This window comes from Eublepharis macularius, chromosome 8 (genome assembly GCF_028583425.1).
Source record: "Eublepharis macularius isolate TG4126 chromosome 8, MPM_Emac_v1.0, whole genome shotgun sequence".
Taxonomy (NCBI): Eukaryota; Metazoa; Chordata; class Lepidosauria; order Squamata; family Eublepharidae; genus Eublepharis; species Eublepharis macularius.
In genome coordinates this window covers 55,549,297-55,572,148 of record NC_072797.1, presented here as the reverse complement: position 1 = coordinate 55,572,148, position 22,852 = coordinate 55,549,297, and the positions used below count along the sequence as shown (strand labels likewise).

The following is a 22,852-nucleotide window of genomic DNA, read 5'->3' as shown; positions in this document are numbered from 1 at the left end:
GTCCCTAAGCAGCGGCTTTTCATGAAGGCAAAGGCAACTGAGAAAAGGTGGAAAAGATACACTTCTGTAGACTTGTGCACTTTACAAGATCCTGGATGCATCCCATTGTATTATGATGCATGTCTTCAGGATTGAGATAGTGGCACAAAGGTTGCTGTACACATTTCAGGACATCACTCGGTGTTTCAATCCTGAACACCAGCTTCTACATCCATTGTCAGGGGATATAGGAAAGAAGTAAAATAATGCAGTGAGATACTTGCCTTGAAAAAATAAAAATGTGATAATAAAAAGCGGCATTAGGGAGGATGATTTAATAACCAAGACAATATGGTTATTATAATAGTGTGATCCGGGTTGGTTTAAAAACAAGGAAAAACTGAATAAGGTTAACAACCGTGCCCTCAAACAGATCCTGCTTCCATGATACTTTATTGCTTATTTATTGCTTATTCAAAACGGCTGTACTCAAAAGCAATTGAAAACATCATAAACGCAGCAGGGACTTTCCAAAGCTTACAAATTATAAGGTGAAATTCTGACTGACATAAGAACTCGTTAAAAGCGACGGGCATTTGTTTGATTCCTGGTTACCGAGCCCTGGAAGCCTCGTTGTCATTATTTATGATGCCTCAATGTATTTTCAACACGTATATACACTTTTTAAAATCCGTAATGATTTTTGCTACCCGCTTTGAGAAAGACAAAAGAAACATAGTATCTAATTCAGTGAGCTATAGAAACTAATCCTCTCGACCATTAAAAATAATAGTCAGGTATAAAATATAAATATCATGAGGACTCGGTCGTGCGAAGGCTAAACCAAACACCGCCACTTTAAAACATGAAGTATCCCGTCATGGCTCAAAAGCTCGCGTTTCCCCTCAGGCATCAATGCAGAGATAAGAAGGGGGGCGCGCTCGGGGGTTCTAGAGTGGCACGTCGGCCAAAGAACTGCAACGGCCTTTCGCGCACTTTGCCGTCCCGGCCCCTCCCCCCGTTCCCGCAGCCGTTTTGCCGCCATTCGAAGAAGCGCGTGCCAGCGAGTATCGGTTGGCGCCTGGCTTGCCTCGCCGAGTCTCTTCTCCCGCCTCGCTCCAAACAGTGCAACATGCATCGAGCCAGGCCCCAATGGCGCGCCGCAACCCTGCTAAGGGCGGCAGGATGCCGAGCGTATTGGAGGACCGTGGGGCAGCCGGAGGGCATCGTGTCAGAGCAAGACACCGATCATCACTTCGTGCACCGGAGCACCATCCCTACCATGCACTTCCAGGCCAGCTTGCCCAGGTTCCTTTCCGTTCCTCCCACTTGTGGACTAGCAGAGCAAAGCTGAGCCCAGAGGAGGGAAGGGAAGGGAGCCCGCTCCTTTCCCCGCCAAGCGCTCTCCCTCTTCTGCCAGGCGAGGGTTGATCCACTCTGCTTTCTCTGCTCCAGCAAAAACGCCAGGAAAATCACTCTCCTCAAAGTAGGAGCTGCACTTTCTACAGCTTGTAGTCCAAGGTGACATAAGCGAAATAAGGGTGAGGGAGGGAATAATAGCACCAGCATCCCTTGCATGCTAAAAACAGTTTTGAAACCATGTTGCCATCCCTTGAAACAGTTCTAATTTTTTTTTTAAAAAAAACCTTGTTATTAACTGTTCTGTTCAAACTAGTATCCTCAGACTGTACTTACTACTCGACTCAGAACTTTGATTAACAAATTTAGACTCTCCTAAGTGTGCCCTTCTACTCAGGGCATTTTTAAAGTAATAGTTGTGTGTCCAAATGAACAATCAGACCTAGCCGCTAACACCTAGTAGATGCAGATTTGATACATGACATTCAAGCAACGAACCTGGAAAAGTTACATTCAGATTGTAAGCCATGATAGGTTTGAACACTTAGAAATATGATGTTTTTATCAAATTGAAGAGAAACAATAAAACACAGAGACATATAAAACTATAAATCGAAGGGTTCTTTAAAAATACAGCCTTTTCTTTAAAAGATGTGAACATGATCGTTCTCTTTGTGCACAAGGTGATGCCTGGTTCTCTGTATTGTCCTTCTTCCTATAAAGATACTACCAGCAGTGTGTGAAGCCGCACCTCCTATGAGTTATTTGTCACACTATTTTGTACTGTAGTCTGGAGAGTTTTGTACTTCCTGAACTGTTGGCCAGCTATTGCAGACATTAAAGGAAAATTATGCCATAGGCTCCTCACCAGTGGTCATCCTTCATCATTTCTTTAGGGTAGTGGTTCCCAATCTTTTGGTTTTCCCATCCTTTTTTGATATGGTGACCCACAGGTCCCAATTTTCTTCATATGGTGACCCATTCAGGGCTGGTCCAAGAAATTGAAACACTGGGGGGAGGGGGGAGTTGAGCAGATGTAGGAAGATAACAGATGTTAGCAAAGAAGTGGTGTCAAGTGGCTCAATGCAGTAAATCTCCCACAACAGGTAGAGGGTAGTGAAGCACTGCAGCGGGTTCAGCAAGAGGTTGGGCTGGTAAGGAGCAGCACCAAGAGAAAGTCTATGCATGCACATACCACTTTCTCTCACTTTTCCATATGTTGAATAGTCCCCAGCTACTCTCCAGTCCTGACCTGTGGGAAACAACACTTTAGGGGTTATTCTGTTAATAGAGAGAGACCGCTTATGCCTGTGAGTCACAGTCACAGCTGTAATTCTATGTAAGCTATAGTGGGAGGATGAGCACTAGCCTGGGATGGCTCATTATTTATTTCAAGTGTATAGTGTTGTCTGTTGTATTGGTTGTCTTTATTAAGAGTTTATTTAGAATCTGCTTCATTTTAAACCCTCAGGACAAGAGAAAACGGGTAAAAGGTTTAAGTAAATGAATAAAGTATACTACAAAATAATTTGACATCAAGCACACAAAATTATCTCCTTTGCTGAAGCAACTTCAAGTGGGTGAAACAAAATGTGAATATTCAAACCTCATCAATAATATGTACATTTGTTCATAATAGGGCACAGTGACACTACAGTTATGAATAGATATTTAAACCCACTCCAGCAAATATAAATTATCCTAGTCCTGTTTCTATCACTTTCTTTGTGTTTACCCATTTTACATGTCACAAAACCAACCCCCGGGAACTGATTAATAGTGTTTGCACTTTTCATGAGAAAACACACTATAATTTCATAGGAAAACACACTATAATTTCAAGGGAAATTAGAGAGATAATTAAAGGAAGACATCCAGGGAGGACAAGTTGGGTTACAATATTTTGTTTTAACAAAGATACTGTTGTAAGGATACCCAAAGGATGGGAAATGGGCACAACTATTTTTTAAAAGATAACAAATCTGAGTCCAGCAATGAGCAGCCAATCTGTTGAATATTGACTCTATTGGATATTATATTCTTGCTCTATTAGATAAGATGGATTAATGGTCTAATTAAAGTGTCTTAATGGAAGAGCAAGTATGTTTTAGGAAACTGAAAAGCATTTACTGATCAATGTTATATGCTAGAATACCTGGTACACAGAACGTCAAAAGAATCACCTACTGGTCTTTGTAGCTTCGTCTTGGGTATTTAACAGGATTTACTGCAATAGGTTGGATAAAGCTGTGAGATATAAATATTGACTTGTTTACATCAGAATGCTCCACTCAGACATAGTCATGAACATTAGAACTGGAATGGGCCAGTTATCTAGCTATCTATCAGAGAAACTGATTACAGATTATGGGGTGATGTGACAGAGAGCTGAGTTTTAACTACTGTAAAATCCAGCTAGCAGTGTTTAGTTACATACATGTAAGTGGTCTTTTAATGGACAGGTAAAAGATGAAGTTCAAAATGGCTGGTCTCCTTTCTCCATGATCGGGGACAGAGGGTGGCGCTTGGGGAGAGAGTGTCATCTCGTAGGCCACTGGTATGTGGTGAGCAATACTCTCTCCATTATTATTTAATATCTATATGCGCCCCCTCGCCCAGCTGGTTCAGAGTTTCGGGCTTGGGTGTCACCAATACGCGGATGACACCCAGCTTTATCTGTTGTTGGATGGGCGGCCTGGATCGGCCCCTGATGCCCTGGAGCGTGCTTTTGAGGCTGTGGCTGGTTGGTTGAGACAAAGTCGGCTGAAATTGAATCCCACGAAGACGGAGGTCCTGTATGTGAGTCATGGGGAGATGGCTTTGGGACCCTGGCTTCCTACACTTGATGGGGCAGCACTTACACTGGCCCCGAGAGTTAGGAGCCTGGGGGTGATTCTGGATTCCTCCCTGAAGATGGAGGACCAGATCACTGCAGTTGCCAGGTCTTCCTTTTATTATCTTCGGCAGGCCAGGCAGCTTGCTCCTTATTTGTCTCCCCGTGACTTGACTACAGTGGTCCAAGCAATGGTCACCTCTAGGTTGGATTACTGTAACGCGCTCTACGCTGGGCTTCCCATGGGCCTGATCCAGCGGTTACAGCTGGTACAGAATGCAGCAGCGCGGGTCATTGCTGGAGCACCGGTGTGGGAGCATATTACACCGGTGCTATGCCAGCTGCATCGGCTGCCAGTGGAGTACTGAATCGGGTTCAAGGTTTTGGTGTTAACCTACAAAGCCCTATGCGGACTGGGACCGACGTATCTGAGAGACCGTCTTTCACCATATGAGCCCCGGAGGACTCTCCGCTCTGGTGGAAAAAATCTTTTAAGTGTCCCTGGCCCTAGGGAGGCCCCCCTGGCATCGACCAGGGCCAGGGCCTTTTCGGTCCTGGCCCCGGCCTGGTGGAATGCTCTGTCTTGCGAGACAAGGGCCCGACAAGATTTGCTTGCATTTCGCCGGGCCTGTAAGACAGAGTTATTCCGCCAGGCATATGGCTGATGCTGGGCGGTGCCCCCCCCCGTGGAGGGGGGCGTTAAACCATCGCCCCTATGCGAACACAGATGAATGTATGAACCACTGTGCAGTATGAACCGTAACATTTAATGCTTTTAAATGTTTTTAAATGTATTATTTAATGTTTTTAAATGTTTTAATGGTGGGTGATGTTTGTATTTTGTTATCCGCCCTGAGCCTGCGAAAGCGGGGAGGGCAGAATATAAATATAATAAATTAAATTAAATTATAATTACTTGGGGAGTTGGAGGTGATGGTGTTGAAAAAGAGTTCCTTGAACATAAATCATTCTGCTATTAAAGAAAAAGACTATAATTGCGTGCAGTTTTAGGCTTTGTTAGATGTACAGCAGGGAATTTGATCTCTCCAGCTATTAGATTATTTGCTGGAAAAATACTCCAGCAACTATCTCAATTAGACCAGCTGGAATTTCCTCAGTTCCTTGTTAAGTGTGCCATCAAAAGTAACTTCTGCTATTCTGAGAGGGCAGAAATGAGTTTTATGTCTGTAAAGACACATATTCTTTGGGCAGTTCTTCTGTGCCTTTGGAGCACATGCTGAATAACAACCATATCTGCTGGACATGCTGGTGTCAAACCATAATACAGACTTTGGATTAGTATCTAAAGTAAGGTTAAGGGAGTGATTTGTAATTTAGGATGTGAAAAGAGTTTAGATCTCAATATTCTCTCCTTACCTGCATTATTTTAAGGTTACTCATGGCTTGAAAAAATAATGTGATTTAAAGCTATGTGCAAGGCTTTCTGAACTCCCAGACTTTAAACACTGCCCTCACAATATTTAGAAGAGTAATATCAAAACAGTCAAGCAGAACAAAATCTGTTTAGGACAGTTAAACAATTTACCATTTTGTGTTGTTCTGTTTAGGAAGAATCTGGGAAGATATTACAAGCCAGCCTCCCAGTATATCAGACAGACAGACAGACAGACAGACAGACAGACAGACAGACAGACAGACAGACAGACAGACAGACAGATAGATAGATAGATAGATAGATAGAGTGAGGTATATGTTGACCAACCAAGTCAAATATATCATGTTTAAAATTGCTATATTTACAGTGGCAGCATGAAGAGAACCTAAAATAGTAAATTGTAGGTGGCTTCAAGAAAATGAATATATAAGAGTGGAACTACAAGTGACAAAAGGCACAGATTGGACACTTGTCAGCTTCCCTCAAGTTTTGATGGGAAATGTAGGCAGCTTGGTGGAATGTTGGACAAATAACAGTTGAAAAGTCCATTGGACAGCAGACAGAGAGCCAAGCTGCAAGACGAGGATGCCTACATTTCCCATCAAAACTTGAGGGAAGCTGACAAGTGTCCAATCTGTGCCTTTTGTCACTTGTAGTTCCGCTCTCAGTCTTCCTAGAGCTGGAGTATGGAGTTAAAAGACTTACATACATTTTCACAGAGGAAGGTCCCTTTCACATCAACTATCAGGCAGGTTCATATGGGTCTATTACTAAATCCTGTTTTAATGAGGCCTGGTCAGTTCTAAAAGCACAGAATCTTTTGTGAAATTAGCGCATTAGCAAGGAATCTACTTTAATAAGAACATGAGATTTTCTTGCTGTATGTGACCAAGATTTAGTCCATCATGCTTCCAATAGCAGTCTGCCAGATACGTCCTCATGAGCAAGGCATGAAATGTATGACCATGACCTTTTGTTTGTCTCAATATCAGATATTTAGAGGTATAATGCCTCTGTAAACAGAGGATCCATTTAGTTATCATAACGGGACAATTTTCTTTTCTTTTTTTTTTGATTTTTTTTTATCTTTAACATCTAAAACAGTAAACTACAAAAAACTACAATAGTACAAGGGGAGGAAAAGAAGGGGGAAAAAAAGGAGAGGGGGAAGGGGGGGTGGAAGAAAGGGGAAGGCAACATACAAACACTAAACACTACACTTCAATGCTTTCCCTTCATACTGCCATAATTGAAAAAAAGCTTAATAAAGTAATGATGGAATGGTTAATCTTACAAAATACAAATTACAGTTCAAATTAAATCTCCCCCCCCCCCCCGGGCCTCGGACGCAGTTCTCTCTGAGCAGCTACAGCCGCAGCGCTCGTTGCCTCCCCCCTCCCTTCAGGCTTCGAATCTTCTTCTTTTTGCTTGGTGTCTTGCCCAAATTCTGGATTTTTGTCCACAAAATCCCTTAGCTGATCTTCCGAATTAATCTTGTAAGCTTGATCTTTATAACTAAACCCGATTCCTTCCGGAAAAAGCCATTTGTACTTTATGCCACGTTCCCTCAAAAGAGCTGCCAGCCTCTTATACTTAATTCTTCTCTTCCGAACTAAAAATGGAACATCCTTCAGTATCTTGACTTTATTTCCCAGAAAGTCCAAGTCCGCATTATATGAGTTATATAGGATGATGTCCCTGACCCTCCTAGATGAAAACTCAATAACAATCTCGCGAGGCAGCTGCCGCTTCATTGCATATTTTGAAGATGCCCGACGGGCTCCCAAAATGGCGCTTTTTACTTCTTTAGTTGCCCTCGCGGGTGTCGCTAAAAGTTCCGAGGCAAGATCCCTTAAATCCTCGTTTTCCTCCTCTTTAACATTCTGGAGATGCAAAATGGTCTGTGCTCGCTCCACTTGCAGCCCAATCAGCTGGTTTTCCACCAACTTTAGCTCCTTGTTCGTTGCTCTCATAAGTGACGCACTTTCCTGAGCAGACTTCTCTGCCCCCCCCCGCTACTTCCTTGATGGCTTTCACATCGCTCTCAATTAAGCCCACCCTTTGATCTGTAGCATTCAGCTTGTCAACAAAGGGTTTTATGGCTTCGATAACTGATCTTTTCACCAATTCCTCGAGCGACTCGCCTCTTCCCTGCAGGGCAGCCGAAACTGACTTGCCCAGAGCAGGACTCTGTTTTTCGCTGCCGTTTTAGGGGGGGGCGCCAATCTTCCGAGACTCTGCGAGGGGGGGGGAATCCGAATCTTCTAAACTTCAGATCCCACCACTCCTTCACATACGCTTGTAGTGACAGAAGGGATTCGCTTACTTACAGGCTTCCGCCTAGTCCTGTTCTTTGCCGTTTTCCGTGGCCCGGCAGCACGCGAGGTGCGGCGCACGTCTGCCGGCCTCCATAGGGACAAACGGGCAATTTACCCCCTGCCTCGATTTGCCAGAGGGCTCTTCCCGCCGCGTCCCGGACTCAGACTCCCTGCCTGGGAGCCCTGGGGGCTAACCTTTGCAGATCAGCCGCCCGGTCAGGGTGCTCGGCCGCTTCTTCTCGGACCTGCCGAAAGGAGCGTCCGACATGGCCGCGAAAACGAAACCGAATCATAACGGGACAATTTTCCATAATCTTGTCTAACCTTTCTTAAAAGATTTCAGGAGTCTGTTTTACACATATGGCAGAATGAAGTGGTGGACTTCTAAGGTGATATACTGGGCTATACTACTTCAGACTGCAGGGGGGAGGGGGTCTTATTTTTGTTGCTTTTGTATGTAAAAAGTCCCTGTGAATTTTTAAAAAGTGTGTGCGCTTTTAAAAAAGTAGATCAGGAAAGAAGGATCTAGCCTAGCTCTTTGCATGCTGTACTAGTTACCTGCTTATATGGATTATTAATGTAAAGAAACTTTGATTCATATAATCCCTCACTGACAATCTGGCTGTCATAGAATCTTGTGGTAGTGAATTTCACTTATTCAGTTCATCACAACAGTTCTCACATGGATATTTAAAAGAACTATATTAAAAGAGAAAATAAAAGACAAACCCTTTTCCTCAATGTGTGGAATTTCTTGCTTGGAAATTACAAGTAGCTCTTCTTCTATCTGGTAACTGGTGCCATGTTTTCCTTTGCACCCACAAGGAAACTGTTTAACTGTTGCTGCAAAGTTTTTTTCTGGAAGGGAGGGGAAAGTACATGTCCTGCAGCAAACAGGACCAGCTTGTTCTCCCCCTTTGTTGGTGCTTTTGCTGGGAGAAGCAGCCCTTTATCCTCTGATTGGTGACTGGGACCAGTGCCTTTCCCTTCAATAACAGGGCAATTACACAGCCTGTGAAAATGTACGTACTTTTGTATGTCTACTTCAAATCAGCTTCCTTGTGGGACATTAAGTACCATATTAGACTTGACTATTGGGAGATCTATGTAGGAAACTCCCTCATTTTTTAATTAGAAATGGCTGCTCTGGGGAGGCCCAATTCATATCAGAGTCAAAGAGGGTAACTTTCCTAACCTAATACACAATTTTTCTAACCTTAGTCAAACCCCTTGTTATTTGCTGGGGGTTGGGAGGGGGAGACTGATAACTGCATGTTTTTCTGTGGGGCCAGTAGCAAGTCCTGGGGAAGTGGGGAACAGGATATCTGGAAAACGAGGCAGAGGAAGACAATTAAACCACTTCTTGCCACAGCCCTGACACAAATCAAGTCCCCCTTTAGTAGCTATTTTTCCTTTTTTTTAAAAAATGCATGGAATCTGTTCACAGACCTTCCAAGCATTGTGTCCTTGGACATAATTTCCAGTATTGTGAAAGAATGAGAAATACTTCATTCTTTCCACAGATTTTATGAGTCTCTGTTACGACCCCTTTCTTTCTCTTGGGTAGATTCGGTCTTTAAGCCTTTTATTCTTGCCCCCTCTTGGTAGATTGCTGCCACCAGGAATTAAATTCCAGAATAACGTAAATTTCTCCTTTTAGTAACGTGCCCAAGGGTCAGGCTTTTTCATGGTACTATGTGGCCCTGAGGATAGGAATGGGATATATATACAAATGACAGATACTCTGGGATATTTAAAAAAACACACAAAGTAAACTTTTATTTTTATAAGAAGCATATTGGTTTCATGTTATTTCTAAAACTTGATGGTTTCCAAAGAGTATTTCTCAATTCTTAAAGTTACTTTACTTAAACCTAGTCACATAGATCTTCTCTCAGGCTTCACACACAGTTTGCCTGCTTTTGATATTAATTTCTCTCTCAATTACAAGTAAGACCTTTTCTCAGGCACACATACAGTTTGCCTGCTTTCTCCTGACTGAATGTTCTTTCACAGCCACACAGTTCCGGCTTCCGCACAGGTTATATTTCTCTCAGACAACATAAACAAGCTCAGGCTGCATACAGCTTGCCTGTTTTCTCCTGACTAAATATTTCTCTCAGAACTGCTTAAAAATACTCAGGCTGCACACAGCTTGCCTGCTAATACCAGACAATATTTTTATCAGAAATGCTTAAACATGCTAAGGCTGCACACAGCTTGCCTCTCTTGCCCTGACTAAATAGTTTCTCTCCACTCTCAGTCTAAAACTGCATTCACTCTCAGTCATCAATCAATCATATCACTCTCTCATCCCTCTCTTTTACCCCACACTTCATCCATACCACACCAAACATTTAAAGACACATATACGCATTTACTTAAAATCATTACAGTCTCTATCAAATCCTCCTTTTGGTGCCTTTTTCCTTACAAAAATCCCCAAATGAATTAACAGATCATAGGAATATGCTCCAATCCTTTGATCATTTAATCCTCAAACAAAAAACTTGCACATATTGCATTAGAGGTATAATTTGTACTTCAAGCCAACTTCCAATGTCGTTGGGGAACGTATTTCCTGTCCTACAAATATCTCTCTGTGATGAGCTAAATATCCTTCTGGTGGGATCTTCAAGTGGTCATGAAGTGCTGTATTTTTCCAGAGCACTTAAAATTTTTCCTTGAGTCAGAGTTTTCTTAATTAACTCCTGAGGTGTCTTTTGTACCCCAGTATGTTCCATGGGCACTACCCTATTGGCAAAATGCATAGATTTCTGGGATTGTTTGTTTCCTGAGGTACTTTTTTGTTTACAGAAAGTAAACTGAATTGACTGTACTTTGGAGACATTGTTTACTACTGTACCGTACAGTGTGCTAAAAGAAAAATGTTTTAAAGCCATGTTTCTATGCATTCTGCCCCCTCCCCCCAGACAACTAGGGTATGGAAATACCCTGCAAGTGTTGCTTGAGGGTTAAGCTTCCTTCCACTTTGTTTTTAAAAACTACTCCACTATGGCAAGTAGTAGTAGCAGTAACAACAACAACATTCAATTTATATACTGCCCGTCAAGATGACTTAACACCCACTCAGTGGTTTACAAAGTATGTCATTATTATCCCCACAACAAAACAACAATCGCCCTGTGAGGTGGGTGGGGCTGAGAGAGCTCCTAGAAGCTATGACTGGCCCAAGGTCAACCAGCTGGCTTCAAGTGGGGAATCAAATCCTCTTTTGCAGATTCCCACACTCTTAACCACTACATCAAACTGGCTCACTACACCAACCTGCCTACAAAATCATCTGTAGGTAACAAGGCAGGGAAAATAAATGGGAAAGAAGCTAGCCCTTCGTTTATCCATTAATCACTGTACCACAAGTTACTAATATGAGAATATACAGGCAGGTTGGCTAGTAAATATTTTGCAGGTTTATTTTAAGGCTAATTATAAATTTGTTAATATCATCTATTTTTAGATTGCCTATTCCAAAACTCGAGGATACTATCAACAGATATTTAGCTGCTCAGAAGCCGCTGTTGAATGATGAACAATACAGGTATAGCATTTGGAATTCTATAAAAAATTATGGGTGCAAAGGACTGAGGCAGAGTTTGTTCCTCCAACCACCCCCTGCTCCCCAAAAGCTTCCTCTCTGAAGTGAATCTATTAAACCTCTGTGGCTACCCCATACCCTGAACATTCTCAGGGAAAACTTGTGTAGTGTTATCTTGCATACACTTCCTTTAAATCGCTTCTCAAAACCCACCTCTTTCATTAACACTTTAATTGCATACATAGCCAGCTGAAAAGTGCCTAAGGCTTAAATCCAATGCACACTTATTTGAGAGTTGGTTCTAATTAATTCAGCCAGATTTACTTCTGAATAAGCACATTTGCATGTAACACTTACTCTTGGTTCTTTAAAGGATGGCTCATCTAAACTCTAGGACAAAGTGGTAAAAAAGATGTCCTCTGAACACTCTACACAAACAGAGTGATGGATACCTGCCTCGAGACCTTTGAGTCTGACTTTTGCTGTGATTGTTTCTTTAGCCTTGAAGATAAACACTGGTGTCTGAATCGTGGAACAAGTTACACTGGTGTCTGAGTTGTTTGCATTCCTTACTGTTTGTGTAGAGGGCAAACAGGTATCCTGTCATGTCTGAGAATCAAGGCCAAATCGGTTGCTATGGAATCAGGAGATAAAAGTGTTGTTTTAAAAGAGTCAGTAAAAAGCTTGAGGAAGAAACTTTTGGGGACAGAAAACTTTGGCTGCTATGCCACTTTTTCTGTTTTATATATACTGACACTTCCTTTCAATAAATATGTTAAAGACATGCCTCTTGAATCAGATTTTTTTAACAACAGAATGTACATTCTGCTGTTTTGCTAGCCAGGTTTAAGTAAATGAAAGAAGATGATCAAGTCTTCTGGCTTTTTAGGTCTTAAGACTTCACCTCCTCAGACAGGTAATATATGAAACTACAACTCAGGGGAGGGAAGGAATTTTGTCTAACTGAGCTAATTTCAGAAATAAGCAGTGAAGTCTTTCTTAGTGCATTTAAAGACTTCTATCTCCTAAGTCTTCTGTGCATGTCAGAGGATGGGTCTTTCCTCTTTGCCTGGTGCAGTGAAACATCCTCAGTCCCTCAATTAATGAATTGAATAATTTTGCAGAACATCCAAGGCAGGGTTAGTCACCACTGGCAACCTGGTAATTAGATTTGTGGACTTGATAGTAATTCACATCTAATTTTTTTTAAGCGTAGAAGTATTAGCATTTCTCTTTGGAGTATTTATTAGCTTTTATAGAGCATGCATGTGGTATTAATTCACAGAAGTACTGTTATCATACAACCTACAGATAACAACTGACAAAATTAGCTTTGACTAACAAAAGCTTTTTTTTACTTCAAGTCGCAGCTGACTTATGGTGACTCCATGGGGTTTTCAGGGCAAGAGACATTCAGAGGTGGTTTGCCATTGCCTACCTCTGTGACCTGAACTTCTTTGGTGGTTTCCCACCTGAGTATTAACCAGGGCAAACCCTGCTTAGATCTGATGAGATATTTTGTTGGTCTTTAACTGCTACTGGACTCAACTTTTGTTCTACTACAACAAACTAATACAGCTACTCACCTGAAACTATGTACAACCTACATCAATTTGTGTTTGTGTGTGAGGTGACATTGCTAAATGTTATCTGTTGCACATATAGAAATGGAATAATGCTTTAAATGTTATAATTAAAAGCACTCTAACTGAAACATACCATTACAGTCAGGCAATATAATGATTAACACATTTTAAATTTACAGACATACTGAAAAACTTGCCAGAGAATTTGAAAATGGAATGGGAAAAGACTTACACCGTGATCTTCTTGAACACGATAGGAATAGTAAGCATACAAGTTATATATCAGGTTTGTTTGTTTTTTATTTTCTTGCAATCTTTGAAAAATATTAGGATACTTTCTCATTTTTATTGGATTTATTTTCAAGTCAGTGTAAGGGCTATTTTTTTAACCAACTTGCTGCTTTTTTTCCTGCCACATCACATTTGTTGTTGGTCAAGTGGTTCTCTAAGGATTCTATGTCACCGTGACACTGTAGCTGAATGTTCCACCACAAATCTTAACAAGGAGACTTACACAATGTCCTCCAATGAAAATTTAGGCTGATCATGGAATTCTGACACAATCAAGTTAAGCAAACTGCTGGCAAAATGTTATCTAAGTAGAAAATAAGCAGCCTGGGAATGAACAAAATGGTGATGAGTTAGATAGATTTATTTTTTATGCTTATACTTATTATGTTATCTCATTTTGTCCTAGATTAGAAGCAGATAGCAATCTTCTGTTTGAAACTGTATAGCAATCTCCTGTTAGGAATCTTGTGTTTCCAGTTCGGAAAGGAAAGTGAAGGTCCAATATTTTTAGGATTGTTGTTTTATAAAGGTAAATTGAAGTATTTATTGTACACCTGCTTGGAATCTACGCAGGTCTAGGCTAGTACATGAATGGGAGATTGCATGGAAACTTGCTATATAGTTATTTTGAGCTTGGAGGGAGGATGGGGTACAAAGAAAATACATGGTAGGTGATACTTGTATTACATTTTTTATTTAAAGTGTTAAAAAAATTTCAAAATAGCTATCTGCACAACGGCTATTTAACCCCAATGGGTATTATACTTAGGTTTTTTAAAATATCCATAGTGGCTTGCAATATATTAAAAAAATAATATCAGAAACAGTTCAAGGATGAATGGGGATCCTAATAAGCCATGTTAAGAACTCCCCTCAATCTTCTGTTGACCATTTGGGGCCTACTGCAAACCTACAAGGAATATCTCACCAAGAGATATGCTACTAAACATCACTGGTTATAACTGTCTAGTGAGTGGGGCTTCTCCTCATTCAGGCCAGATTACCACAGCTCCCTGCTTATCTCTTGGTAGTAGAGCAGCTATGTTGCTGTTGTCCTTATGGGGACTGTGGCAAGCCTAAGGAGAAATTATGATTCTAGCACACTTGAGATCCAGTATGGTGTAGTAATTAGTGTCAGACTAGTATCTGGGAGACATGGATTCAGATCCTCACTCTGCCATGGAAGGTTGCTGGGTTACCTTGAACTAGTCACATTAGTTCAGCCTAACCTACCTCATATGGTTGTTGTGAGGAGAAAATGGAGGAAAAAAGTATATGTAAGCTGCTTTGGGTCTCAATTGGGGATAAAGGTGAACTAAATAAATAAAATTAAGGAGAGACAGCATGTATAGAATTATATATATATATATATATATATATATATATATATATATATATATATATATATATATATATATATATATATATATATATATATATTTCTATACCACTTCTCCTTGTTGCTCAAAGCAGTTTAAAATAAAACAAGCAAATTAAAGTCAGCCAGACGTATCCTGATATATTAAAACATTAACTCAGTTAAGCATGATTAAAACCAAGTCAGGAAACAGTATAGCCTTACACTGATGCTTACACTGGAAAAGAAAAGAGGCAGCCCTTACTTCAGCTGGCAGCCAATTCCCACAGGGACAAGACCACCAGAGAAAACATTCTTGCCCTGGCACTAACAAATTGCACCTCTTTTAAGGAGGAAAAAGAGGGCAGACCTTGCTGTGAGGATCTTAACATCTGTTCAGGCTTATATATGGGAAGAAGTCCTTCAGGTAAGAGGGACCCAGTCCATAAAAAGCTTTATAGGTCAAAAGCAGCACTTTGATTTGGATGCTGACATATACAGGTATGGCCATCACAGCTTTTGTAATACTACTGGAAAAAACGGATGGCTGTTTCTGCTGCACGATGGAAACTGACAAGGAACAATGTCCACAGAAACGTTAGCACTCACTGTGCTCAAAGCAACTTTACATGATTAAACAATTTTTACAAAGTGCAAATGCCTCTTATTTCTACAATAATTACATGATATCTTCAAGTTCAAATACATAAATAACAGCAGCGCAGTGCAGCAATGGTAACTGCAGTACAACTCAGTTCACGTAAAGTTCTTTTACTCATTCAATTAATTTTCCTTCCAGTCATTCCCCAGGTGATAAGGACTCCGGGGTGGGGAGTGAAGACCGCCACGCTCAATCTGGGGCCGGCTACGGACGCAGATTTCGTGCCACCTTCATCAGGAGCGTGCCATTGGTATCCCATGGAAAACTATCACCATCATATCTCTCTTTCCACCTGGTTAGTAAATCGTGGAAGAGAATTTGCAATTTACTAACCAGGTGGAAAGAGAGATATGATGGTGATAGTTTTCCGTGGGATACCAATGGCACGCTCCTGATGAAGGTGGCACGAAATCTGCATCCGTAGCTGGCCCCAGATTGAGCGTGGCGGTCTTCACTCCCCACCCCGGAGTCCTTATCACCTGGGGAATGACTGGAAGGAAAATTAATTGAATGAGTAAAAGAACTTTACGTGAACTGAGTTGTACTGCAGTTACCATTGCTGCACTGCGCTGCTGTTATTTATGTATTTGTACTTGAAGATATCATGTAATTATTGTAGAAATAAGAGGCATTTGCACTTTGTAAAAATTGTTTAATCATGTAAAGTTGCTTTGAGCACAGTGAGTGCTAACGTTTCTGTGGACATTGTTCCTTGTCAGTTTCCTTTGTAATACTACTGTCATATGGGCAGTCCAGTTAACATACATTAATAGATGGGCTGCACCCATTAATAGATGGGTCCAGATGCAGGCTGGATCAATTGCAGCTTCCAAGTCATTTTTAGGGGTAGCCCTTGTAGCATGATAATAATCCAGACTTGTTTACAGTCGCATGGATCAATGTGACCTGATCAGCTGTGTCTAAAAATAGTAAAATTTTCCTGACTCGATGTAGATGATAAAGGTATTCCTAGGAACAACCTGCTGATCTATGGATAGGATCAGGTCCAGGAGAATTCCCAAGTTACTCAATCTATCAACTTCACCAGCACCTCATCTAATGCAGGCAACAGAATTCCTCCCAAGATGAACTTTTCTAACCATCACCTCCATTTTATCTGGGGTTAACTCCAGCTTGTTCATTCTTAGCCACTTGACTATGGCCTCAAAATGGTGACTAAGAATTAAGCAGCACCTGGAGGCTTAGACAAAGCGATAGAAATTCAACCTGAAAGTTACAGACAATCCCTCCTAACACTGTTACATAAAGACTAGCATAGGAGAGGGAACAGATCCATGGAGCAGCCCACATGTCAGCTCATAAGAAGGCGATTCCACGTCTCCCTTTACCATTCTCTGCATCTTATCTCACAGAAAAGAGCAAAACCAATTAAAAATAATTATCTTGAAACTAACAATAATATCGGGATTATATTCATATAAGCATCTACCTTTGAACTGGAGAAAGAAATGTTTCTGATCCTTGATAAGTAATATGTCTAGATAATGTATTACCAGACTTGTTTCCATGTTCAGGCCGTCTAGGCCTAGAATACAACATATTATTTGCAATGTATTTTATTTACTGAATTACATTTTTATTTTTTAGGGCCCTGGTATGATATGTATCTTTCTGCCAGAGATCCAATTGTCTTAAACTACAACCCTTTTATTGCTTTAAATCCTGATCCCAAACCAGAATACAACTGTCAAGTAGTGAGAGCAACAAATCTGGTTGTATCATCATTAAAATTTCTAAATTCCCTGAAGAATGACTTTTTACGGCCAGATGTATATTATGTCAACCCTAAATGGGGTCAGAATAAAATTTTCAGACATTTTCTCCGTATTCTTCCACCTTCTGTATCCTGGTATGGTGCATACATGGTGAATGCTTATCCTTTAGACATGTCACAGTATAGGTTACTCTTCAATAGTACCAGAATTCCTAATTTAAACAAAGACACACTTTTCACAAGCGAATTTGCAAGACATTTGTTGGTGATGAGAAATGGCCATTTTTATGTTTTTGAAGTATTGGATCCTTTTGGTAATATTCTACACCCATCGGAAATTCAGGCTTATTTAACACAGATAATATATGATGCTGATCGGTTGCCTGCATTTGAACTTTCTTACCTGACAACTGAAGATAGAAATACTTGGGCGACAGTAAGGCAACTACTCGTCCAGAAAGGTAATGAAGAAAACCTCAAGAAAATTGACAGTGCAGTCTTTTGTCTTTGTTTAGATGATGTTTCCCCACAAGATGAAATTGAACTCTCCCATTGTATGCTTCATGGATATGGTTTCAATCGCTGGTTTGACAAATCTTTTAGCCTGATTATCACAAGTGATGGCACTGCGGGAGTAAATTTTGAACATTCTTGGGGAGATGGAGTTGCAGTTCTACGTTTTATTAATGAAGTTTATAGAGACAGTACAGAGCATCCTGCTCTTTTACCAGATTCCAGTCCAGCTTTGTTTGTTACATCATGCGATAAACTGGAATTTAAATTGGGCCGCACAATAACGTCTGCTATAAGTGCTGCACGTACGAAATTTGAGGAAAAAAGAAAAAAATTACTTATTAGACCAGTCAAGTACAATAAATTTGGAAAAAAGTTTGTAGTGAGTAAAAAAATCAGCCCAGATGCTATGTTTCAGCTTGCATGTCAGATGGCTGCTTATCACCAGTATGGAAAATTTGTTCCTTCTTATGAAGCATGCAGCACTGCTGCTTTTAAGCATGGTCGCACCGAAACCATTCGGCCAACATCTCTGTACACAAAAAAGTGTACAAATGCATTTATTGATGAACGAGGAAAGTATAGCATTGAAGAAATGAAGAACATGATTGATGAGTGTTCGAAGTACCATAGACGCTTGCAGCTGGAAGCTACACTAGGTAAGGTCTTTTCAACATTTTGTCATATGTATATATATTTATTCTACTTAAGTCTTGTGAGAAAATCTTTCTAGGACTTTTATCATAACAAATATATTTTACTATAAATAAAGGTGTGACCTTAAATTTGTAAATACTTTTAAAAAGATCAAGTTTCTACTGTTTGGCATGTCTTATAGAATTTATGGAGAGGTAAGTTTTCTTTGAATGTCTGTTCCTTAGGTTTCAAATAGAAATATGAGTAATATCTACTCTGGCTAGAGTACATATAAAATGTTTATAATTTAATTACCATAAAATATGTCCTTTCTCCAGACTTTTAATGACATTAAGCTGCCTTATCCCCTAGCCTTTGAAATGAAGGAATAGAAGCCTTCTAAATGAAGGGCTATCGTACAAAACACCTTGAACGAAGGACACTAAACTTGCTTTGAGGGCTGGTTTTGGGGAAATTGGGAATTATGTTCTATGAAAGAGTTCTAAGACAGGAGGAGGAAGCCCACATGTGTGTGCCATAGAAGCCCTATAAAACGTTGAAAAATTGGACGTGTTTTTTTTAAAGGGACCATAGCCAGTCCTCCAGTCAAATATGTTTTGCATCTGTTCTCTGCCTCCAAGGTTCTAGATTTGTACACATAGCTGGCTTTTGGATGTGGTTTCCAAAGATAACATATGCTGTAGCTCAGTAGGTGGCCTTGGGTAAGCCACTCCTCTCAGCCCTAGCTCCCCAGCTGTATTGTGGGGATAATAATAACATGAACTTGTTCACTGCTCTGGATGAGGCACTAATCTGTATAGAAGAGCAGTATATAAGTGCAGTTATTATTATCATTATCGTTACCATTATCATTATCATTCATCAATATTTTAAAAGCAGACTTGGGAGCCTAGATACAGTGTAATGTTTCTGTAGGCACAAGCACTTTTGCCCATATTTTCACTTCCCCCTCTCTACAACTCGAAATCCTACCCCATTCTCAAAATCCTGTCCCATTTTAGGGAGTATTTTGAGCTGTTGTGAGAGGGAGGAAAACTGCAGTCTGTGGGCAGAGTCCTTATGCCTATGGAAACATTAATTTGGATCCAAGCCTTGGCTAGATAGCATTTCCTTCCAAATGTAATGTTAACCTTTTTCCTTTCCTTTTTCCTTCATGTCTCTTGACATGAAGGAGTGCCAAGAATAATGCAAGAACTAAACAGACTCCCCAATTTCCACCCCTAAACTCTCACATATAGCATAGAGAGGAGGCTTTAAAAATAACTATACAAGTTGGGACTAGAAGAGCAGCTTGCTGCCAACCTAGCCATAAACCAGAGCTGTCAACAATGTAGGGCATTGTTATAGCTCTGTATCGCAAGTGGAGTGTTATGTGAATAAGAAGATAGTTATCTAACTCGAAATATCTGTTTCACAGTATTTCACTGTAATGGAAAGAGGAAATCTCCCAGTTGCTTATTCCTCATGGCCCTAATTTTGTAATTTCATAGCAGTTGTGTACTAAGGATGGGTTAGATTTAGGACAATTTCACTGTTAAGTACTTCTGGGTATCTCTAGCAAGGATAGACAAGGAACACCCCAAAGTTTATGAAGGAAAGGACACCTTAAATATTGTATAAATCAGAAATATTTCTGACAATCAGGAGCATTTGGGAGCTAAGAATTAATGAAAATTATTTTTACAAATGATGCATATATTTTTGCATTTCTCATAAATGTAAAGATGAGTTTAGATATACCTTTTATTTTTAAAATAGCATTATTTTACTTTTTATATTGCATTGACAATACTTAGAAGTCATACATTTTGTGTACTTTGAAATCCAGTTCATATATTACATAAAAAAGTGAAAGTGGATGTGGCTTCTGAAAAAATATGGGACTCTTAAGCCCTGGCAATCATCTCACTCCAGAAGAAATTCATGAGCCTCTTTTTTGTGCATTGGATAACCAGGGGAATTCAGTTTCTAAGTAGCAAAACAAGACTTCAGAGTCTTTTCTCTAAGCAACCTAGCATTAATTAAACAGACTTGGAAGATCTCATTTAAAATTCCTTTCCCTTTTCAGCTGTACTTTGTTCAGGTCTATGTCTCCTGGTGTCATAATATAACTTGTTCTCATGTTGCCCTAGGATTGAATCCAAGCCCCTCCATCACTGAAGTACTTCCACTCATGTAGGAGAGTTCCATAAATTTTCTAAGCTGTAGAACCTGGTGCCACATCCAGCACCATTCTCAAGGGTCCATTTTGCTGATAAAATCATTCCACAGTGCTTGCTGTTTGCATAGAAAGGACAAGGATAAAATGAGTTCAGTGCAACCTAAGAGGAACAAAGTTTGAAAAAAGCAAGGTATTAGATAAAAGCTGAAAAAAAGCACATCCATTTTTAATTATAGCCTCTTTTCATGCCTGGTTATCAGGTGCATCAAAAACCAAGTAAAATGACATAGCAAGTCAAAATGGCACAAGACAATTAATATTAAGCACTTGAGATTCTGTTGATTTCAAGATGATAACCTTAAGTACCTCTATAACTCTCACTTTGAAATATCTGGGTTTTCAGGGTGCTTAATCTTAATTTGATCATGCCAGAGATGGTGGTATTAGTTTATAAAATGCTTATTATAAGAATTTACTTTAAAAAATAACCTACTTTCTATACTCACTGCATTTGCCTTCTCTTTTTTCTTTAGGCCAAGGATTTGATCGTCATTTATTTGCCTTGAAGTATCTTATCCAGGTCAAAGGTGGACGTATGCCTGATTTTTATAATGATCCAGCCTACAAAAATATAAACCATATTATCATTTCAACTAGTACGTTAGGCAGTCCAGCTATTAATTATGGTGCATTTGGACCAGTGGTGCCAGATGGCTTTGGAGTTGGATATAATGTCTTTGATACTTGGATAGGAAGTATTGTAACTGGCTATTTGGAGGAGGAAGACATAGAGGAGTTTCTAAGATGCCTTGAGTGTAGTTTGAATGATATATTTGATGTCTTAGAAGGAAGGGCACTTACATAGTATTAAAAAATGTCATTATTGTGGACTGAAAAAAATAATGGTACAAAACCAACCAGACTATTTAAATAAGATACAGTGGAAATGAACAGAGAAAATTAACTAGAACTACGAAGTAATAAAAAGCAAAAAAATATAGAAAAAAAGTTAACAGATGACAATTACAAAATACAAAGACTGTAGTCTCTTGTTCTTAGTGTATATTGCTATTCTTAATTTTATACTAAGTATTAAAGAAAATATCAAGATTTCCCCATTGAATTTCATCTTGAGAGACTTTTGCATACCATGGGAAATTTCCTTGTGCTGAAGAGTTGCTCACTAACTCTAAGCAGAATCCCAAACTCTGCAGGGTTCTAAGGTGTACATGTGCTTTGAATTCTTTAGACACTTTAGGAAAGTACTATATAAATACCAAAGGTAAAACTCAGTCCCTCCTTGCTTGATTCCTTCACTATCCCATATATGTACACACATTTTAGCATGCAGAGCAAGGACTTGTTCTTTTCTCAAGCATTAATAACAGTAATGTTGAGGGACCATGAGGAATTACAGAGAGGATAAATAATTGATAAATTCCCCTTGCTTACATCACAAGACTGCTGAGGTCCAGTCTTACATGAATAGCTTCCTGTTTGTCTAGTCCTGAACCTTTGCTGCCTAGTACTGTATGGCAATTATTCTGCAGCTCTAGTCTGCTGAGGTTCAAGAACCAAGAAGTTACCCATTTAGTCACATTTGTAGTTCAGTAGTTAGGGGCCTGAGCAAATCGATTTCCTCAGCTCTCTTTTCTTTATATGATACTCAACATTTCATGCTTCCTGGATCACGCTCAATCTTCACTATTCTACTTTTGGGGGGAAGGAGGGTCCCCCCCCTTTCTATTAATTTATAAAGGCATCTTTTTCTACATATGTGGATAGTCCCTTGAGTAATATATAAATCCCTGCAATGTGGCAGGCCTGGTTTTGCTACTCCATTACTAGATATACTACAACCTTGGTACTCCCAAGGAAATCCCCACTTCCAAAATCTCCCCCTACAAGAGTCTATAAATGTTCAGGTAATTGCATAGGCTGATTTCCCCTCCCCTCCTTTTATCCTCTTTATCATAACTGCTCTCAAGATTCTGTGACTCCTAGAGTACAATCAGTCCTCTTTGGGCCATTTTGGATGGTTCTTTTGGTGATTTTACACACTATTTTTTTGTATACCTGAGGAGGCCCCCTAAATGTGTAAAGATCTTTTACCTTGTCTGTGGGTGCCTGGTTTTGATGCTATCATAATCAGTTAATTTACTATTAGGAGGGGTGATGATATGAATGCAGAAACCTTTCCCTTCTTTGTGTACTTATCAGTCCCTTCATATACAATAGGGTTAGTATATCATAATGTTGGTGTAAGCTTCAGTTATTCATTTTGGTCTCTGTTCAGGCACCTTTGTGGGAGCTAGAACCTGTGCAGACAAACTTTCAGAACCTTTTAGAGCTAAGCTAGAACATTTTTGGCACTAGCTTTTCAGGACAAGCACAGGGATACTTAATACATATGCCTTGTGAGCATAGCCATGCTTTTCCATTCAGCTCTT

The 22,852-nt window shown here is 40.0% G+C and overlaps 1 protein-coding gene across 1 annotated transcript; it reads left to right on the top strand.

The window, feature by feature from the left end:
* The first annotated feature begins 1,111 nt into the window (after positions 1-1,111).
* Positions 1,112-21,267, top strand: LOC129335109 (carnitine O-palmitoyltransferase 2, mitochondrial-like). Its single transcript, XM_054987568.1, has 5 exons — positions 1,112-1,287; positions 11,364-11,444; positions 13,207-13,313; positions 16,945-18,243; positions 20,936-21,267. Exons 1-5 carry the CDS (start codon positions 1,112-1,114, stop codon positions 21,265-21,267), a joined length of 1,995 nt encoding a protein of 664 aa, XP_054843543.1.
* The last annotated feature ends 1,585 nt before the right edge of the window (positions 21,268-22,852 follow it).

Coding starts and splice junctions, on each gene's coding strand:
- LOC129335109 (XM_054987568.1), top strand. CDS start 1,112: ATGCATCGAGCCAGGCCCCAATGGCGCGCCGCAACCCTGCTAAGGGCG. Junction 1,288..11,363: donor TTCCAGGCCAGCTTGCCCAG/GTTCCTTTCCGT, acceptor ATCTATTTTTAG/ATTGCCTATTCCAAAACTCG. Junction 13,314..16,944: donor GCATACAAGTTATATATCAG/GTTTGTTTGTTT, acceptor TTTATTTTTTAG/GGCCCTGGTATGATATGTAT.